At 41.6% G+C, this 20,357-nt stretch overlaps 1 protein-coding gene across 3 annotated transcripts in view; it reads left to right on the plus strand.

Annotated features, from left to right (window-relative positions):
- Nucleotides 1-20,357, plus strand: part of col4a2 (collagen, type IV, alpha 2) — a 54,596-nt gene that overhangs the window by 28,230 nt on the left and 6,009 nt on the right. The window contains exons 5-34 of one of the 3 annotated variants that reach the window (XM_069713693.1): nucleotides 9,853-9,987; nucleotides 10,082-10,126; nucleotides 10,217-10,333; nucleotides 10,433-10,501; nucleotides 10,634-10,669; nucleotides 10,765-10,818; nucleotides 10,915-10,950; nucleotides 11,108-11,149; nucleotides 11,909-11,986; nucleotides 12,116-12,160; nucleotides 12,314-12,361; nucleotides 12,450-12,485; nucleotides 12,589-12,633; nucleotides 13,141-13,204; nucleotides 14,022-14,135; nucleotides 14,534-14,683; nucleotides 14,777-14,848; nucleotides 15,003-15,154; nucleotides 15,230-15,302; nucleotides 15,461-15,567; nucleotides 15,724-15,907; nucleotides 16,313-16,357; nucleotides 16,680-16,754; nucleotides 16,848-16,946; nucleotides 17,958-18,179; nucleotides 18,264-18,425; nucleotides 18,521-18,691; nucleotides 18,822-18,965; nucleotides 19,053-19,178; nucleotides 19,263-19,444. In XM_069713693.1, the coding sequence (XP_069569794.1) occupies nucleotides 9,853-9,987; nucleotides 10,082-10,126; nucleotides 10,217-10,333; nucleotides 10,433-10,501; nucleotides 10,634-10,669; nucleotides 10,765-10,818; nucleotides 10,915-10,950; nucleotides 11,108-11,149; nucleotides 11,909-11,986; nucleotides 12,116-12,160; nucleotides 12,314-12,361; nucleotides 12,450-12,485; nucleotides 12,589-12,633; nucleotides 13,141-13,204; nucleotides 14,022-14,135; nucleotides 14,534-14,683; nucleotides 14,777-14,848; nucleotides 15,003-15,154; nucleotides 15,230-15,302; nucleotides 15,461-15,567; nucleotides 15,724-15,907; nucleotides 16,313-16,357; nucleotides 16,680-16,754; nucleotides 16,848-16,946; nucleotides 17,958-18,179; nucleotides 18,264-18,425; nucleotides 18,521-18,691; nucleotides 18,822-18,965; nucleotides 19,053-19,178; nucleotides 19,263-19,444 (2,928 nt within the window). The remainder of the gene's footprint in view (nucleotides 1-9,852; nucleotides 9,988-10,081; nucleotides 10,127-10,216; nucleotides 10,334-10,432; nucleotides 10,502-10,633; nucleotides 10,670-10,764; nucleotides 10,819-10,914; nucleotides 10,951-11,107; nucleotides 11,150-11,908; nucleotides 11,987-12,115; nucleotides 12,161-12,313; nucleotides 12,362-12,449; nucleotides 12,486-12,588; nucleotides 12,634-13,140; nucleotides 13,205-14,021; nucleotides 14,136-14,533; nucleotides 14,684-14,776; nucleotides 14,849-15,002; nucleotides 15,155-15,229; nucleotides 15,303-15,460; nucleotides 15,568-15,723; nucleotides 15,908-16,312; nucleotides 16,358-16,679; nucleotides 16,755-16,847; nucleotides 16,947-17,957; nucleotides 18,180-18,263; nucleotides 18,426-18,520; nucleotides 18,692-18,821; nucleotides 18,966-19,052; nucleotides 19,179-19,262; nucleotides 19,445-20,357) is intronic. The other 2 variants (XM_069713694.1, XM_069713695.1) reach the window with 2 other exon arrangements.

The following is a 20,357-nucleotide window of genomic DNA, read 5'->3' on the forward strand; positions in this document are numbered from 1 at the left end:
CGACATCTCATTCCTCCGACATGAGGCAATAGCACAGGTGTCGGGCCCCAGAGACCCATGGGAAGCTGGAGGTCCAGGCTGTTCTGTTCTCAGGGATCCCCCCCTCAAGTGTTCAACACACACACCCTCAGCACGCACGCAGACTCTCTCACACACACTTCAGTCTAACCAGTGGTCATTAGCAGCGCTCTGTATCAACACATGGTCTGGATACTCTCAGGTCTCTGGCGTGTGCACGTGCTCGGTGAAAATTAGCTCTGGGCCTAAACACATTAATTTGAATGTAAACTGGTCTCAAAGCAGCCGAATCACTCTGTGCTGGATGGCCAAACGAAGAGCAGCAGACGCCCATGAGAAACAGAGCAAGTGACAACAAATGACTGATGTTATTGTGTCATCTGTTTTTATCCCTTTACTTCATCTCGTTTTCTGAAAAACATACAAGCATGTTAAGAGGATGAGTCAGAGAAACTTGCTGTTGCACCAGCTGAGAACATGAAGCTTAGATGTTTTCACAAATCTGGCTGAAGGTTTGTCTCCGTGGCAACAAAGCTATAATTTTGTCACGGAAAGCACTTCAATATATACTTCTTTTTTTTCCCCCCATTGCTATTCCACTTGTGCTTTTTCTTAACTCTGTCTGTATCATTTTATATTTGCTCTGATCCAACATGGCCATCAAGGATGTTCAGAAGTAGGACATCCTCTTTCAGCAAGCTGACCTCTGTGGCCACAGCCAGGAGATCTAAACACACTCTCATAGATATCTAAACATCATCTCCAGATGTTTATTTACTCTGCTTTAGTCCTCCTCAGGGCATCCAGTTAAGGACCCTCTTTGTCCTGTAAGCAGAGCCCCTGAAGCCTGTCCCCTAACCTTTAATCCCACACCCAACCCTCCAGGGGACCTGAGACTCCCCCCCCCACATCCCCAACTGGGCATCAAGCGTAAGGGATGCGAATCTTCAGGAAATGAGTCCAGGAAAAACATGTGAACAGGGTCGCAGAGCAGCGGGACCAAATCCACCAGTGTCTGGACCCGGTGCGGGAGGCAGAGAGAGGGCAGACTTTTATGTTCTGTAATTCACCCTGCGGCCCTCTTTTCCTAATTTCCTTCATTTCTTTTTGCTTTTCTTCCTTTATTCATTTTTCCTTCCTCACATTAATCTATTCACTTCTTTCTTATCATCTTTCCTTCTTTCTTCCATCCTCAAATCCATCTTTAGCATTTGCCCCCTCACCTCCCCTTTTCACTCCACCTTTTCTTCCCTCCTTAATTTTTTTTGTCATATACTTATTTAATTTCTTCCCTTCGTTCCTAATTTATTTTCCAGATTCAGTCTTTTCTTATTAAAGCATCAGTGTGCTTCGTATGGATGAAACCACGTCTCCCCACCTTTCTGACTGAAAAGCTGCATCCAACGCTCTAAAACGAACAATCCAACGCTTGGTCGTTTGTAAGGAGGAAATCAAATAAGCAGAGCTTGAACTCTCTTAAACCTTGAATCATTTGTCACAGTTATGTACAAACAAGCTCAACACGATGAATGGTTTTTGGTGGGAATGTTATCAACAAAAGCGAAATGAAACAAAATGAAGCGAGTGATTTAAACGTCCACTGAAGCCTTCGCTCCACATTAGTCTTCATTTGTTTGAGATTTGACTGACTGCTCTTCGAATTACACCATCTTGTTGCTTCTTCTTCTGCTGCTTTGGTTTAATGGCACCATCAGCTCCATCAACTGTCTACTCCTGGTAACCTGCTGCCAGACATGGATGTAAATGTGAATTTATTAGCATGTTCGTTTGCCAGGTTTTTGTACATTTGTGCCACATTTGGATGAAAACTTTTCCACTGCACATATCAGCTCTATTCTCCACTATCTTTTTGGTACCAGATGCTTTTCTGAATTTCGTTTCATTTCCTGCCTCAATGTGCTGCCGTAACGATACGTGAAACGACTGATATAATCTTTGATGTGACTCGCACAATTGCTGGACCCTTTTGTCGGCAACCTGCCAGAGGAACGTCAACTCCTTAACTTGCATGTGTCCAAGACCAAACAGAGAGAGTAGAGGCAAGCCGTTACCAGCAGTGAAAAACAGTCTTTAGAAACAGCTGTAAACACTTTGTTCAATGACATGTGGTACAAATTACTTTTTTTTATTTATTTATTTATTTTTTATTCCCAAGCTTTAATTCACCCACGTTCCTCAATACCTACTGGAACTACTCCTCAGTTGCAGACTCCAGTGTTTTGGTATCCATGCAGCAGGCAGCTCACAGAGACACTCTCCAGGATTTGAAACTCATCAGTAGACGTTTACACGAGTGAGTGTTGTTTGAATGTGAAAACACCCAATCTGGTCTGTTGATGTGTCTGAGGAAGTGTGGGGCCGTCAGCTTCCCGTCCCACAGTGATGACATCAGAAGGTACGGGGTCATGCTGCATGGCATCAGTCCTCCCTCACCATAACAGTCTCTGTTTAGAGTGCAGGTTTATTCCTGAGGAAATACAGTATATACAACCCCCAGGAAGGCAAACCGATTCAGACACGAGGTACTAACATTGTTTGCGAATTCAGAGCTGAATAAATAACCAGTACAGATGAAAAACAGACCCAGAGGCAGGAGTGGCACCAGTTCTAGTTTGGAAAAGGCGAGCATGTGCATGCATGTATATCTTAGATAGATATCGTTTCACTGTAACAAGCAGCCGTAGACTAAATGTCGAATATCCTCCACATTGTGAAGCTTCAGCGTGAACAAGTAGAAAACAGGAAGTGTTTAATTGAAGCTGGTAGATTAAAAACATTTCGGGAATGTCTTGGTTTTTGCTAACGGCACTTTTTTTAATTTATGTTAGCCTCTTGTTTTCCTGTTATTTATCATAACTCCTTTCCTTGTTGACTCTTTTTATCTTGATAATTAATGTTTTAGTCAGTAACTCTGCCCTACTCCTGTGTAAAAAATTACAAAATGTCCTCTATAGTTTCCAGTTTTTGTAGACAGACAGATGGAATAACAGAGCAGCTTTCCGGCCATTTGTTTATTGATTTATTTTATTTTTTTCAGAGGTCAGAGGTTTGCACTCTGGGCTGTGCGTTCCCATCCTGTTCTTAGCGTGTCGTTCCCAAACTGTCCACCCCAGGGGACAGTCTGGACCCAGATGAAATTTATGTTGTCAGACGGGGGAACTTTTAATAGATCAGTGATTTAGGAATGAGAAATGCAAACACACCCACGTACACAGAGAGGGAGCACAGAGAGAGATGATTGCTACTGCAATTTAAACTGTGTGAAGAGGAGGGATTTTCTCAGAGATTTTTTTTCATATGGGTCATACATAATGAGGGCCCTCGCTTAAGTTTACAGAAGTAAATCAGTGAAGCGTATAAGTACTTTAATAGTTCAATTTTTCTCCATGTGAAAACTCTGTTGCAGGGCAGGGTTTGGAGTGGTCAGAAGAGAGCTCGCCTATCATCACCTCAATCTAAGAATTGGTGCATTTGTTTTGACTTAAGGATGAACTCTTCATATCAATATAGAGAGTGAGTCCTCTTCTTCAAAGCCTCAGTGTTGTAACAACATGCAGAATGGACAAACCAAACACTGGATCCAGAGATGGCCTCTGTATTTTCTCCTTGTTTGGAAGTTTAATGCAAATTGCAACCTCACCACTAGATGCCACTAAACGCCACTCCTTTAACTGGAGAGTTTTCCCAAAATACAAAGAAAAACATATTTCCTGACTTCCATGTAGTTTTGTTTATGGGTTATTTTGTTCATATTTCTATTTTTATCTGAATACTTCACTGTGAACAGTTTTAATTTGAACTAGTCACAGATGGAATTTGGGTGAACTGCTGCCCTGCAAGACATGAACGTAACTAGCAACACCTGTCCCACACCTGCACCTCTGGATCTTAACAGTTAAACACAACTTCAGTGATCTTTAACTATTCAGTGCATCGTTTAGGTTTGTTTCAGATCTGTGGTAAGCCTCAGTTGTTCATGGAGCATCAGTTCTCATCATCCTCATGCATCCCTGCAGCAGCTGTGTGTCTGAAGTTATCTTCTCTCACTTTATATTTAACTTGTTCCACAGAAAATGGAATCATTTTTTTTCCCTATCAGCATCCCATCAGCCCACACCTTTGTGTGTGTGGTAGTTTATGTTCCTGGAAATGAGGTGGGAAGTATAAAAAGCAGACATGAGTTGGCAGACCGCTGTGGGCAGGGCTGGTGTTTTATTGCTCTTTTACAATCTTTCGTTTTGCCTGTTTCTTAGCAATCCTCATCTCTTGTGTTCATTATCACACTTTGTTTTATTGCCATTTATTTCTAGGTTTCTGTAGTTTAATCTTGTCTGTTCAGTCTGTTTTGTTTTTTTCCCCCTAATGACACATACATCTTTGTCACCTGTCTGTATTTCAATCTCTCTTTTTGATGTGACTTTGTGAAGTCAGCACCTTCTTTAAATCAGTGACTTAGACACCCTGCTACAACACCTAATTACTTGTACATCAAGCCTAAGACTGTTGCTTTGATGATTTAAATTTTGGTTGCAAATCTTTATGCTATATTACACACGTTGGAATAGTGAAGACATATCTCTTTTTACTTTTTATGATTCATTTATTCATCTATAAATCCAAGTTGAGGTCTTGTATAATAACTTTTACTGTCAACCGAATAATATAAGACGAACATTAGAATGAGGGAATGGGCTACCTTGAAAAGTCAAGTCCAAAAATACAACTATTTCAAATAACATTGCCAAATGTTCTCTGTTACCTGTAGTGTAAAGCATTGTCTTTAAATTTAAATTCATAAATTGGTTGGTCTCTTCTGATAGTTTGATAAATGTCCTTTCAGAGCCACTTTGTACGAGTATCCTTTGAAATTAAACTATAAAGTGTGCAAAGGTGGTGTCTGAATTCAATAGTAACCTTTATCATGGTGAGCACAGTTTGTATTAGGTTGAGGAGAAACAACCATGAAATCATGTAAAACACACTGCAGGTTTCCAGCTACAACAAAGAAAAGTCTTTGTTGAGTTTTAACTTTTAAACAATGGATTCTGGGAAGTCAGTGCTTCTTTCCTTCAACTTATGAAGTGGTCTGAAAATAAAAAGTAGACGTTTCAATTTGAATTAATAAAACCTATGTATTTACACAGATCAATGAGAAACGGTTGACTGATTCCAGTGAAGTCCAGATGTTTTAGTGTACAGTACTTTGCTCCAATCAGGACGTCTGGAAATTATTGTTCGTCTGTGATGCTATCACGTCCTGGAGCTCACAATATGAGAGGCCAAATGCATGACATGAGCTATCTGTGACGGGAAGGAAAATAAAGCAGGATAGACAGTTATGAGTTGCAAAAAAAAAGAAAAGAAAAGCCTGAGGACAGGACATGTCTCCTGAGGCTCATAATCTGGTAAAGTCATGACCAGCCTTCAAAGACAGGAATTCAGACTTAAAAGGAACAAGCATACATCTGTGTTCAGTGTCCTTTAGTCAGTCCAAGACATGTTCCTGTGAGGAGCACTCGACTTCCTATGATCACAGGTTACTTATTTTTACAGCACTCAGCTGTAAAAAAAAAAAAAAAAGAATATTTCTCTTTCTTATCACTCATTATGCATTTCCACTTTCCTGACCGATCTCATGGTATCTGTTGGTGGCTGTCTGATTTGTAGGCATGTTGGTCACCCAGAGGAGACAGTAAGGGAAGACAGCCAGACAAAGGAGGGTGAGAAGACGAGCTACAAGGGATGCGAGGACACTTGAGAGTTCGGAGAGGAGGGGAGGAAATGCAGAGTGGAAGTATTGTGAGCAGATAAGAATGGGGAGTATAGACGTATGAAGGAAGTGGCGCTGTGGAGAACCGGTAATTAAAGCGGACTGAAGAGATACTTTATCTCAGGAGAGAATAGAGGAGGTTGGAAATGGTTGACATCCTAATGTACTGTAAACTGGCTACAGCTATGGGGAACAGGTTTGGTTGGTTTGATTCAGACACGGAAAACAATCTCGTTCTAACAGAGTATTGACCGACCACATCTTTGGGGTTAAAAATGTGCCATCTTGTCCTCCTCGCTGCATCACACTGACCCTGATCCGTCAAGAACTCTGTCTTCTGCATTTGTTCGTTTTCTCGATACAGTCAATCCTACAAAAGCGGATTGGAGCACACAGTTTAGGACAATGTCTCTTCAAAGTTGCACTCTTTGTAAAAATGATGGAAGTAGTTAAATGAAGTCTGACAAAAGTAAGAAGGTTTTTAATGATGATAATAAATGCATTTCCTTTGAAGAATATTAAGGCCCTCCAACCAATTTTATCTTTAACAAACACAATTATACAGAACAATACTCAGTGATGGTTTTGTTTTCCCTTCAATTTGGAAATGGCCATTTAAACCACTTCTTGCTGACGGCTCCCGCTCTAAAGCTGGACATAGTTAGACAGTCGAGCCAGAACACAACACGTTGCTGGTTGATAAATCATGATCCTTTACTGGTAGTGCCTTATCTAACTTACCGGTATAGTTGTTAACCTATCAGGAGTTCTCCTGTGATCTATGATTCAAAGTTATGCACAAGTGGGCGGCTATGTGCCTGTAATAATATATCTGGGTGAAAAACAATTCCTTTTAAACACAAAATTTGTTTTTGGGTGTACCTTTAATTTTTTAAGTGTTTACAGGAGAGTTGTTACTGCAAGTCCACACACACACAAATATGCACTTGGAAACATCGCCACCTTTAGCCGATATAGAAGGAGCCTGGTATTTATCAGCTCTCTGTTTAAGCCATGCAGAAAGATGTCAAGCAGTGTACCATGCAAGTGCTTTAGACAATGATCTCTTCTATACCCGCATGTTCACACACACACAAGTTTTACTTAAAACATGCCATTTTTTTAAAATTACTCCCTTCCAGCTGCCCTCCTTCACTGTATATTTAGTTTATTCCCTCTGCGTGTGAATTATTGCAGATGTATTGCTCTGATAGAACCATTTGTCTTCAGAAAATTTGTCAGCTTGATTAATTTCCTTTTTATGAGGATGATGATTTACATCTGTGTATATGGTAGGAGTTCATCTTACCTAATGTGCCTGCAGGGACTTTCTTTTCCATCATGACAATAGAGAAAATGAGGTTTCACGGCAAATGAAACATCTGGTTTCTAAACTTTAAATTACATCTATAATCTTCTTGACAAGAAGGGTCATTTATTTACTCTGTCTTCTTTTATTATAAAAAAATATATATATATTAGTCCACAATGAGTAATGAAGAGAACTGGGTGTCACTGTTGTGTTCTGCTGAGATGGACGTCGAGCTTCCATCAACACTATAACTGATATATATTATTAATATTGTGATATATGTGGCACTGACAACAAACTTGTGACATGTTCCGCTCAACAAAATCAGAGATGCCTACTTTTTTTTTTTCTTTCAGATATTCAAACTGTTGTTTTTTTTAAGCCTGTTCAGGACATGTTTTTGTATTCTAAATTATTTTTTTTAGCCTCATTAGTGGTGGAACTCATATTTCAGTTCAACAGTTCAGTTCTAACAACTACTGGATGGACATTCACGGTTCCCAGCGGGTGAATCCTAACGACTCTGATGAAGGTGCACATGTCTCAATAACTGTTGCCAAGGCTACCATTAAACTTGTTGCAGATATTTGTTTTCCCTGCAGGATAAACTGTAGTACAGTTGGTGAAGCACTGACTTTTCAGCGACAGAATATTGCAGAGTAGCCTGCATGGTGATACACTGATGTTTTGTCTGTACAGTTCTTCAGCTGTTTCAAACTGTAAATGAAAAAAAAAAAAAAATCTCTGCGTAAACCACTGTTAAACACATTATTCATGTGGCGGTGGAGTTGTTTTGACAGGACTGTTGTCGGTTGTCTGCTCTATAGGCAACAGCTGCGGGGTCGACATTGAACAGAGACAAAACACACACCTCCTGTTCCAAAAGCCACCCATAGACAAAGCTCATGACTGACCGACACACACACACACACACACACACACACACACACACACACACACACACACACACACACACACACACACACACACACACACACACACACACACACACACACAAACACACACACACACACACACACACAAAACACACACATGTGCTGCATGTACAAGTGCACACGTATCTAGCTTCTAGTTCAACTTTATCTCACACTATCTGCATCTGATTTGTCTGTGAGCTCATTTGAATAGTTCTTTGGCATTGTTTAGACTCCCCTCAGTTTTATGAATTCCTCTGAGACCCTTGCCTTTAGACTTGTATAACACTGACCAGAGCATTTCTGTCTGGGGACAAACAGTATCACTGTTTATGTTGATTCTCGCAGGAAGACTTTTTAACCTCTGAGGTCATCACTTACTGATGCCATGAACCCCCAGACCATAAAAACACACCAGATTCCCAGATTCTTCACCCTCACGTTTTGTTACCCTTGTAAAACCCTGGCCTTCGGGTTATTCAGTTTCCATCCCACCGATGCTCGTCCACTTTCCCCTGTTCGTGTGAATGTTTGTCACAGTGAGAAACACTGAGTTGTATGTGTGTAAAGCACCTGTTTTCCATCTCTTAAGAGACTCCACCTGACCTCAAACACCCACCTGCACTGAACAAGTCATCGATATTCGTGACATTTGCTTGTTTGTTTGTGTCCTGAGCTTCTCTTCTGTCCACGTCATCTTATTTTCTAGTGAGGACGAGAAATGTTAGGGAGATAAAAATGAAGTCTTTAAAAATATAGCAGCACGTCAGTGGCGGATACTTCTGCCTCTGCCAGGCTCACTTGTTCTACCTTCCTATCTGCATGTCTGTCTTCTCTCTTTCACCACTCTGAGTATCATAATCAAATTGTTATATTTAGCCTGCAGATTAGGGGGCTGTCTGCAGTTTCAAATAGTCTGAATATGGCTGAACAGCCATATGAACTGCCTTTTTGGAGATGTTTGACACCAGAGTTAAGCTTTATTTATCTAAACGTAATCTCCTTGCTGCTCTATATCTGTCTTGAAATAACAGTGTGCGTGTGTGAGGGGGAATTTTAGAGGGTTTTGGTTCTTGCATGTGCCGTAAAGAGGGTTTTACCGTTTATCAGAAGCCAGATCAGATATTTCACCATGAAGCTTTTGGTCTGTTTCCAGGCACTTTCTGTGTAAGTGGCTCTTATGAAGTGTCTCATTCTGTCTCTTTAAAGTTGGAAAAAACTCAAATGAGTGTGTTCTTTAGATCGTACAGTATGTTCCAATACTTATTTTGTTAATGTGTTGAAGTCACTGAGTCTGGCAGTCAATTTTACCAAGCAGTCATTTTATACAGTTTGGCCACTGAAGGGGTGTAAAGAGTAAGGACAGCTGAGGGAGATGATCTTTTTAGAAAAAGTAAAGTGTATGTCTCCCTCTAGTGATGCAAGGAGAAATTCTAAGGAGAATGTTTTTTAAATAATTTGAGGGAAAATGTGGGAAATATTTTTAAGTGATAGAATGTGTCCTGTCACACTTTTTGTTTCGTATTGTTGTGATACTTTGGTTCTTATTTCTGGATTTGTTCCTCTTCATAATACTTGTCCTCCTATTTTCAAATCTCTCTTCACAGGTAAGTTTTTCACCACCCTTTTTTTTCCCCCCTTTGTTCATTTTCACACTCATGACTGAAAAATAGAAACAAAATGATACATGAGTCTTATAAATTGGGATACAAATCTGTAGCATTTTGCAATTTATTTGACATGTTCAATCCTTAAAATGACGTTAACTTCAACTCTTTTTTTTCAACTCATCTCAGGGTGCCCCTGGGCCTCTTGGTCCACAGGGCCCACATGGGCCTTCGGGGAGACCAGGGGATCCAGGTATCGAGGGTCCAAAAGGGCAGAAAGGTGACAGTGGCCGTGGTGGCATGATTGGTCTCAAAGGAAATATGGTAAGAAACTCTTTATCTTTTCTTAATTTGTTGTTCAAACATATATTACAGTGACAGCGACTTTGTTTAACGTGTGATTCTTGTTGCTCCACAGGGAATGACCGGTGTGCCCGGGTTCTCTGGAAACAATGGTATTCCTGTAAGTCCATCCTGCAGTCCGGATGAGTGCAGTGGGAGGTCGCTGTATGCTGACAGAGTGCTGATTCTGCTTGTGTCACTCTCTCTGCAGGGCCACCCCGGACAAGCTGGGCCCAGGGGGAAGCCAGGTGCAGACGGCTGTAACGGGACTCATGGAGAACCAGGGTTACCGGGGGGATCCGGCTATGACGGCGGAACGGGTTTTCCTGTGTGTGAAACCAAATACGCGCAGACAGTGATCTGTAAAAACAAAGAGATTGATTTCCTGTGACGATTAATGTCTGTGTCTCTGTTTTTCCTTCCTCAGGGACAACCAGGCAGGAAGGGAGAGAAGGGAGAAACTCTGGAAATCAGTGTGTACATGCAGCGTTTCAGGGTGAGGAAAAGGAGCTCATGCTTTTTGTTGTGAAGGATACTGACTCCATAAATTAGCATTTTTTTTACTTGATATTAGCAAATGTACTTAATTACTTAGTTCTTATTGACTTCTTTGAACATCTGTCCTCAGGGAGATCCAGGCGCACCAGGACTCAATGGAATATTTGTAAGACACATTTTCTAATCCAGTTTATTATCTTAAACTTATTTCATGCAATACCAATCCTTCCCAGCTGTCATCTTTCATTTGATTTTTTTCAGGGGCCTACAGGAAATCCAGGATGGCAAGGTAACAGAGGCTTACAAGGGCCAAAGGTACGTGTTTGCGCATGTTTGAGTGCAAGTTTAGGTGTAAAATTAAAGACCTGATATTATTATACTGTGCCTGAACGTTTCTGTGTCTTCTGCTAGGGTCCCCCAGGGCCTCCTGGTCCCCGTGGATCAAAGGTAAGGCAATAATATAATATATGTGATTTAATAAGGTTTTAAGTTGATATATGACTGTGTAAAGACTGCTGCAAAATGGTATTATATTCTGAGTCTAAAATGTGACCCATGAACTGAAATTTTGAATATCAATTAATGTGCTTTTTTTTCTGGGCAGGGCACTATGACCAAAGTGTTCAAAGGACTCAAAGGAGACCAGGTGAGTGACCATATTTCATTACTAAAATTCATCAGTTGGGTCCACTTGCAGTACTGTAAAGCAAATATATAAAAACAAAATTGTTGTTGCACAGAAAATCCTGAATTAATTTCGGACACAAATCATCTGATCCACCTCAGTTTAAGGTTTAAATCTGTACTTTCAGATGCAATAATTTGCAGTAGTAAAAAGTAACGAAAGTAAATTTTTCTCAAGTACTGTGCAGTTTAGAGATACTGGCACTTAAGTATTTCAATTAAATGTATTTTTTTCTCCACTATATTTCAGGGGAAAGTATTGAACTTTTTATTCTTTCCTATTTACTGACCGTTATAGTACTGCAAACTATAATTATACTATAATAAACTACAAACTGCTTTTTTTTTTTTTTAAACAAGTTTTCTTTTTTATTCTTCAAATTGTGTTTCATTGTAAGAGATATCTGTTGGATGTACCACCAAAGAGATACACAACAAGTCAAAAGTCCAAAAAACAAATATATGTACATTTTTGTAGGGGATGTATCTTGTACAACAAACCAGTAAACTACCTATCTGTGCTTTGATGCATCACTATTAACAAGTGAGCAATTTTGTAATATTTGCATGTCAGTGGCAGCAGCATTTTTTTTACTAGCTTTTTATTTTAGAACTTCAAGTGCATTTTGCTGGGAACTCTGTACTGTTACCGAACTTCAGTAAAGGATGTGAATGCTTCTGAAGTGGCTGACTTTTGTTGCACTTCCTGCTTTCACCACAGGGGGACATTGGACCACCAGGGCAACCAGGAAACTCGACTCACCAGCATGCTCTGCCCCCCTCTGGACATCAGCAACAAGTGCTCATTTTTATGGATTAACCTGTTTTAATCAAATTTAAAGATGGTTTCTGAAACAAGAAATAGAAATCAGAGCATTGTAAGCACTGACACATGTACCATGAAAATACTCTACTTGTATTTCTACAGGGACCTCCTGGAGAGAAAGGTCTGAAAGGAGAAAGTGGAGATCTGGTATGTGGTCACTCATGAGCCATCATCTTATTGATCGTATATGCATCCCAACACAATCACATTTCTTTGTCTTACATATCCACACACACATACATTCACATCTCCGCATGTCACTTCTTCTGCTGATCTTCTCTTTTGGTCGGTTTATTTCAGGCAGACAACAGAGGAGAAAAGGGTGTTGTGGGATTACCTGGACCGCGGGTGAGCACGGGTACATTTCTACACATACACGTCAAACGATGTCCACTATCCAAATTAAATGTTATGTGCTGTTTTGGTTTTGTTCTAGGGTGCAGGGGGTGCAAACGGAAGACCTGGACCAAGGGTACGTTTGTGTGAAAAAAGAGAAATGTTGTATACATGTTGTTGTATCCTTAAATTAAAATTAAATGTAATTTTATGAATCGATTATTTCAACTCTATTTCAGGGAGATCCTGGTGAAACAGGACCAAAAGGCAGAGATGGTCTGAAGGTGAGAATACAACCCTGATTATGCAATTTAAACTGTTTTCTGTATGACTGATTTTGAAATGAAAGGAAGAAACTGTGAGATATTTTTGGACTTTCCCTGGAATTTGGTGTCTTGTCACAAAAACAGAATCTCTTCTAATAAGCTAGTGTCGACAGTGGAGGCCTAAAGACACAAACTGCAGCTGACTGATTCATTTTAGACAAGTTTTCAACACAGGGTTCAATTCTGTCAAATATATATAAGTAATATAATATAAGTAAACAGCTTAATTAGCATTAAATGTCAGTTCACGCCTCAAACAAATATCAACTACATTTTTGTCACATTATTATCTTTAAGAAAATGTTCTGAAGGAAACAAGATCAAGGATTAAAAAGAAAACTAGATTATGATAAAACACACAGACTACAACAACTGGATAATTGTGAAGGTCACATCTGATTTATAAACTGTTAAATGACTCCAGCCAGTGAATACAGAAAGACTGACAGTGTGTGTCGATTTCAGGGAGTCATGGGTGACAGAGGAGACCTGATTACATCAGAATCTTTGTGGCCTGGGTCTTCAACGGGTGAGTTGATCAATACCAGAGAAACAGACAAATGATGAGTTAATAGGAAACAGAAGAACAGTTTTGATTATAAGATTAAACTGATGGTGTTAACAGGAAGTGGGCTACAAATTCGTTGCTGACGTAAAGTGAAACTCAGCAGTTTTACAGCTGCAATGATTAGTCAACTAAATTGATAAAATGATCAACAAAAATTGATCACCAATTATTTTGATGATCATTTGGAGACATATAATTTTTTTTAAAAAGCAAAATGTTTCTGATTCCAGGTTTGTAAATGTGAATTGTAGGCTGCACCTCGGGCTTTAAGAAACACTGACCGTCCTTTTTTACCATTTTTGACATTTTAACGACCGAGCAGCTAATTGATTAATCGACCCAAATATCGCAAATTAGTTGACTATACAAATTTTTGTTTGTTTATGGAAATGAGTGTCATTACTGACGTTAAACTGAAGAGCTTCTTTTCCTGCAGAGATATCATCAGTCCATGAACTGTAATTAATTAATAAATGAAACGTGACTTGTTGAGGATACATTAAGGGGTCTGTGTCATATAAGTGTGGGGAAAAAAAGGTGTCAGCTACAAATGTGGAACAGAAATTTAGTTGTTGCTTGAAGAATAAGAGAATCTCTGTGTTCCAGAAATATTAAACAAACACCACAATCAGTATTATAATTACAGTGTACAACAGTTAGAAACTCTAGATGAATTGATCAAGGCAGTTACAGCCAGTGCCATTGACGTCTGAGCAGAAGATGGTGGGAACAGCTTGTTGCTAATAAATGTGTCTTGTGTTTGATTTGACTTTATAAGCAGGGCCCCCCGGTCCTCCCGGCGAGCAGGGACCACAAGGAGAGAGGGGACCAGTAGGAGATCAAGGCTTCCCCGGACCCCCCGGACGTCCTGCCTTTGAAACACAGCAACAAGGTTTGTAAAACGACGCAATACAAAGAGACTCACTCACAGACTGAACAGAAAGAAAGCTGTTACAGAAAGAAAACAATGTGCACAGTGGACTGCTGAACACTCAGCTTTCAACTCAAAACGACAGCATAAACTGATGCTCGTAGTTCATAATATAAAATAAATATTCAGTGGTATAAGTTATCGACTTGCATAGTAAACATCAACCACCGAAAATCTTTTGGATAACAAAAATCTGGAAGACAATTAGACTAAACATACACACACTACTTTACACTTATAAAAACTTCCCCTGTACTTTGGTCAGAAGCAGGAGATTTCAGCAGGTGAGAACAAAAGAAACACGAGTTGTTGTTGTCACTGTTGTAGTAACTTTGTAAATTTCCCTCTGTGTGCGCCAGTGTGGGATTTCTTCGGGCCCTTTGGTTTCAAGGGAGACCAAGGAGAGAAGGGCCAACAAGGAGAACCAGGACACCCTGCTGTCAGCGCGGGACCCCCAGGAGCCGACGGGCGTCCAGGAGACAGAGGCTCTCCTGGACCGAAAGGAACATGTGAGTGAATGAGTGAGTGGTAAAAAGAGGAGTTTCAGTGTTCTCCTCTTTGTTTCTAAAATGTCTCTTTGTTGTGCTCCTGTTTGTTTCTAGGGGCAGAGTTCTTTAAGGGAGCTCCCGGAGGAGGAGGAAGGCCCGGCAATGCAGGCTCCAAAGGAGTGAAAGGTGCTGCAGGCATACTGTTCCTACTACAGACTATTAGTTACATCATTTCTGATGTATTACCTCTTCCTTTTATATTTTTATAATCAGTTCATGTTCCTACAATATTTGCAAAAGGACCGTGCTGCTGACCTGTGGCTGTGATGTGTATGTTTAGGTGATCACGGAGAATGTGTGTGCACCAATGGAAACTCTCCTCCTGGTTTGCCTGGCCCTGCTGGCGAGGTCGGTGATCCTGGGATGACTGGAGAGTTCGGTCGGGAGGGCGATTTAGGAGATCCGGGTCTCATCGGAGATGACGGGCTTTCTGTAAGAAAAATCCAGAAAAACACGTTGTTTGAAGCCCTTCTGTATTCCCTCACACTTTCCTGTGTTATGTTGTAGGGACTTCCTGGGCCCGGTGGCGTGCCAGGGCCAAAAGGACAAAAAGGAAAAGCAAGTGTTGCCACGGAGAAAGGTGCGGTGTTCATGCTTTTTCATCTCATTTCTGATCAGCACCAGGGGCACAAATGGGGCAGAAAAAAAGTAACCTGTGCCATGTCTGTGCACACGGGGAGTGGTTACATGTTTGTTGATGTATGTTTGTGTGTCTATGCATGTGTGTGAATCCCACAGGATATCCCGGTGAACCAGGGGATTCAGGAAAAGATGGTGTGGCAGGAGCATCGGGTGCTCCAGGCCTGAACGGTCTTCTTGGTGTCCCTGGCAGTCAAGGTCTTCCAGTAAGTCCATCAGCGCTCTCCGTCATGACAGTTTCCTCTTGTATCTACGTTCTGTGTTACTTTCTCTCCTAAACTATTGTTGTCTGCTTTACTTTCCTCACCTCTCGTGACACATAACAATCCTACAGTGTGCTGACTGTGCTGGTTTATAAACAGGGAGAAGGGCCCCGGGGAGCACATGGAGACAAAGGTTTCCCGGGATTTCCTGGTCAACCCGGTGCAGCCGGGCTCAGGGGAGAGGCAGGTTCAGACCTTGGGGGGTTCAAAGGTCAGCGTGGTTTACCCGGTGACGACGGCCTCGTTGGTTATCATGGAGTTCCAGGAACACCTGGCAGTCCAGGTGAGGGGCAGCTGACTGCCTCCTTCTACGCTTTTATTCTGTCTCGTTTTGGTTGTTGCATATTTGTCCTTCAAGGCTTCATTGCTTCCCAGGGATTTTATCTGTTTTATCCCTATTAAGTTTTTCAGTCAACCTCGCCTCTCCTAAAATGCTCTCCTTTGTGATTTAATGCAAAGCAGGAAAATGGAATGAAGATGAATGGCTTTTGATTAAAAAAAGACGAAGCATGTCGAGTACATTTTGCCATTTTATTTACTTTTCTTTCTTCGCCTCTCGCCTCCTCGATGCAGGGGCTGCATCCCTCAAACCAGCTGTAGCTCAGCTTGTTTGAGATCGTGCTTCTGCTTTTGAATAACTCTTGTTTCGAATGCTTCTCTCTTTCATTCTCTCATTTGCGACTGAAAGGCGGCTGTAGTCCGACAGGAGATGGAGGACAGGTGGATGTAACAGGTAGCTGGTATAATAACATTTTCAACTTATTGCTCCTTTTATTCATTAACTCTATTGTGCTTTGCCTCTGGATTATTTGACTGGTACGCATGATCTTTTTTTAAATTTATCATTGTTTAATTTGTTATATAAACGTGAGATTGAATGTATTGAGATAGCAGCTAATGTAATGATAATGTTCTTAAAAAAAAATTAAAAAAAACATTCACGCTGGGCAGCAGTCAAAAATCACTTGCACCAAAAAAGTTATTTCTGAACAGTCACTTCAACAAACAACCATGATGTTCCCCTGAAGATTATATGTCTGTTGTTTTCTTCTCAGGTCTTTGCAAGGCTTTTCCAGGACCTCCTGGGCCTCCTGGACTTCCAGGACCCAATGGATCACCAGGTTTCCAAGGTAACGTAAGAGGAAGATAATGCCAAGTGTTGCCTTCAGGGTAATTGTTTTGAGACATTTTGATGATGCCCCATTATATTTTTGATCCACCAGGTCTTCCTGGCCAAAAAGGAACAACGGGTTCATACGGAGTAAAAGGAGAGAAAGGAGAACAAGGAGATCAAGGCCTGGGTGGTCGTCCTGGACCACCAGGTGAGGAGTGACAAGAAAACACTGACTATGCAATAGTCTGATAGATGGAAGTGATCACACTCACTCTGTGGTCAATTCATGTCAAAATCAGCACCTTTATCTTGTGGTGTCCCACAGGGTTCTGTTCTGGGTCCTCTGCTGTTCTGTTCTGCTCTTGGAGAGATCATTAGCCGTTACTCTGGCATCTCCTATCATTTTTAAGCTGAAAACATACAGCTGTATTGCTCTTTTAAACATGATCGAAGCAACCAATTGTCCATTTTAAATGTCTGTATAAATGCCATTGAGACTTGGATGAGGCTTTTATTTCTTCTCGTTTAGACTACTGTAACGCTCTTTGTAGCTGTTTAAGTCAGGCCTCTTTGAACCGGCGAAAATGCAGCTGCTCGCCTTTTAACTGGTCATAACAAGAGGTCGCATATCACCCTAGTTCGATCCACACTTCACTGGCTTCCAATAAAGTTTCGCTTTCATTTTAAAATACTGCTGCTGACCTTTCGAGCTCTCCATGGTCAAACACCCCAGAACATTGTTGATCTCTTTCTTCCCTGCACACTGAATCGCGCACTTAGGTACGCCGCTCAATGATTACTGGCCGTCCCTCGAACTCATTTTAAAAGACCGAGACCGAGCTTTTCAAACTGTGGCGCCGATGTTGTGGAATGCTCTCCATGTCACTACAATCGCTCGACTCCTGCGACATTTTTAAAAGACAGTTCAAAACGTTTTTGTTCAGACAGGCTTTTGGTAAGCCTGTCTATAAAGCTTATTTTATTTGTTATCCTTTTACTGGCTTTTCTCTCCACCACTGTCCTCGTGTGTTTGTTGCTGTGTGATTTTAACTGTTCAAAATCATACTGCTTGCGGGATGTTTTATTACTGTGAAGCACTTTGTCATTTTATATCTGTTAAAAGGGCTATACAAATAAACTTTACTTACTTACTTATACTTGATCCTTGATTTAAATATTGTCTTAAATCCAGATTTTCTTTTGTTGCTTTTCATTCCAGGTTTTGCGGGCCCCCGTGGAGACTTGGGAGTTCCTGGCATCAAAGGATCAGTTGGAGTCCCTGGTTCCTCTGGTATGCCGGGCAGGTACGGGATACAGGGTGAGAAGGGTGTTCACGGAGAAATCTTAGGAGCATCATTTGGACCGCCCGGTGATCCAGGACGGTCCGGGCTTCAAGGAGATAAGGGCCAAAGTGGAGATCCAGGCGAGCAAGGCTATCCAGGTTAGCTATGTTTTTACCTTGTTCCTTAATAGATAAAGAATTTGAGAACTACGATCCATTGTGTGTATTCATCCACCTGTTCAGGAATGGACGGCATGCCTGGTATGATTGGCTTCAAGGGGTTGAGTGGCCCTGCAGGCCTGGAGGGGAAGTTAGGAAAACCTGGGCCAGCAGGCAATTATGGCTTCCCTGGTGATCCTGGGAGAGGAGGTTCACCTGGGCCACATGGTGCTACAGGACAGCCAGGTTAGAGAAACATACACACTGACACACCGTCTCAGAATCGTTCTTGTTCACGTCCAACAACCGTGTTTCTTCTGGTACGTCATCCTGCTCACCAGGTGTGACTGGTGAAAGGGGAACCGAAGGAAACCCGGGCCCTCCAGGTCCAGCAGGATTAAAGGGGATCCCAGGGGCATACGGTGAGGACGGTGCCATCGGAGATTACGGCCAACCAGGTAATCCGGGACAGCCAGGTCCAGGCGGACACCCAGGACTTCCAGGAATGAAGGGTTGGTTCTTCAGATGAGCTTCTTCTTTTATAGTGCAGAATACGATAAAACCAACTAGTTCATCTAAATACGTCCATGATTCACACAGTTTTAGTCAAAATGTTTGTTCCTGGGACTTCTCTCTTTTTAGGGTACAAAGGCTCCCACGGCATGTCAGGTTTTTTGGGGGTCAAGGGTGAACAAGGGTTGGCTGGCTTCAGTGGCTCGAAAGGAGAGTCTGGAGTGCTGGGCCTACTTGGCCCAAAAGGAGTGGAAGGCCAAAGTGGAGAAAAAGGTCAGACTGCGACGTCACTGTTGTGTTGAGACACGCTAACAAACTCTGTAACTGACTCTCTACTTTGTTGCCAAAACTTTCCGCCAGGTGATCGTGGTCTGAGGGGACCGCCTGGAGAGAAGCCTCAAATCCCCGCTCAAATGATTGTTGACATGAAGGGAACCAAAGGAGAATATGGAAAGTTTGGAAATCAAGGGTTCGTTGGGCCAAGAGGTGTGCAGCTCAATCCGATACCAGTCCGTGTTTCCTTTTTACCTCGGCTGTCCTGTAACCCTCATGTTGTCACATCTCACACAGGTACTAAGGGTTTCCCTGGTGTGCCGGGCTTCGAGGGAACTCACGGTCTTCCTGGAGACCCCAGCAGTAAGAAAGGTTATTATGGAGAGCCAGGTGCACAGGGGCTACCAGGGGTCAAAGGAATGCCGGGGCCAACTGGGAACCGAGGAATTACAGGTTTCGAGGGAATGTCTGGCAACAAGGTGAGCAGAGCCACACGAGGAAAATTCATGCGAATCAGTAAATGCCCATTGTCGCCAAGATGTCAGTGTTTTTCTCAGATTGAGTTGAGACTTATTCATGAGGAACTGGGAAGTGGGAAACTCAGAGTGGAAGAAAAACCTGAATGCCTGCAGAACTGGAAATAACTCACTCGAAAAGCGGGACGTTTTTAAAGGCTCAGAAACGTTGGTTTGATGTCAGTTGACATGGCAGTGTTTGTGTTGAAAGGAAGAAATGTAGGTTACTTGCTTCGAAAATAGGCAGACGATTAGCCCAGCAGTCCTGGTTTGCTAGCTGTGTTACCTGTTACAAACGGTTGTGCTTCAAAACATGTAAAAATGTAGTGTACAATTAATATTGACCTCTTGAGCTCCGTTTCCTCTCTGTGTTGGTTTATATGAATTTTAATGAGCTCGTTTGATCCTTCTGTGTTGTTACAACAGAAATGGAGTGCATTTTCTGGGGTTGGTCATGTTGCCTGTTTGCGAATGTTCTCAATTCGGAAGTTGGATGTTCCCAAATGGGAACTTTCCTAAATCCTAGTTTGAACGCACGATTGTAATCAATGCAGCAATACCACTGATAGCCTGGCTGTAGCAGGATTCAGCTCATTAGTTTTGGTTTTACTACTTCGGTCAGTCTTTTCCACTTAGAGCAGGCAGCTGTTTTTAGCTTTAAATTGCCACGGGACACGACAGCAGACAGACAGAGATTAGTTGGTGAATATAGTGGAGCATTTAGCAGCTAAAAAGCTACATATCTCCATCATGATTTAGTTGGAGCTGAAAAGTCACAGAAGGTTCACTGCAAAGTTGTTTGCAGCTTGTTTCTGCTGCCCTTCACCTTTTTTTTTTTTTTTTTTTTAGAAGAAAACCAGCTTCCCTAATTAGTTTC

Source organism: Brachyistius frenatus, unplaced genomic scaffold (assembly GCF_029030835.1).
Source record: "Brachyistius frenatus isolate BFR_SWC_R1_liver_20210118 unplaced genomic scaffold, ASM2903083v1 Contig_120, whole genome shotgun sequence".
Taxonomy (NCBI): domain Eukaryota; kingdom Metazoa; phylum Chordata; class Actinopteri; family Embiotocidae; genus Brachyistius; species Brachyistius frenatus.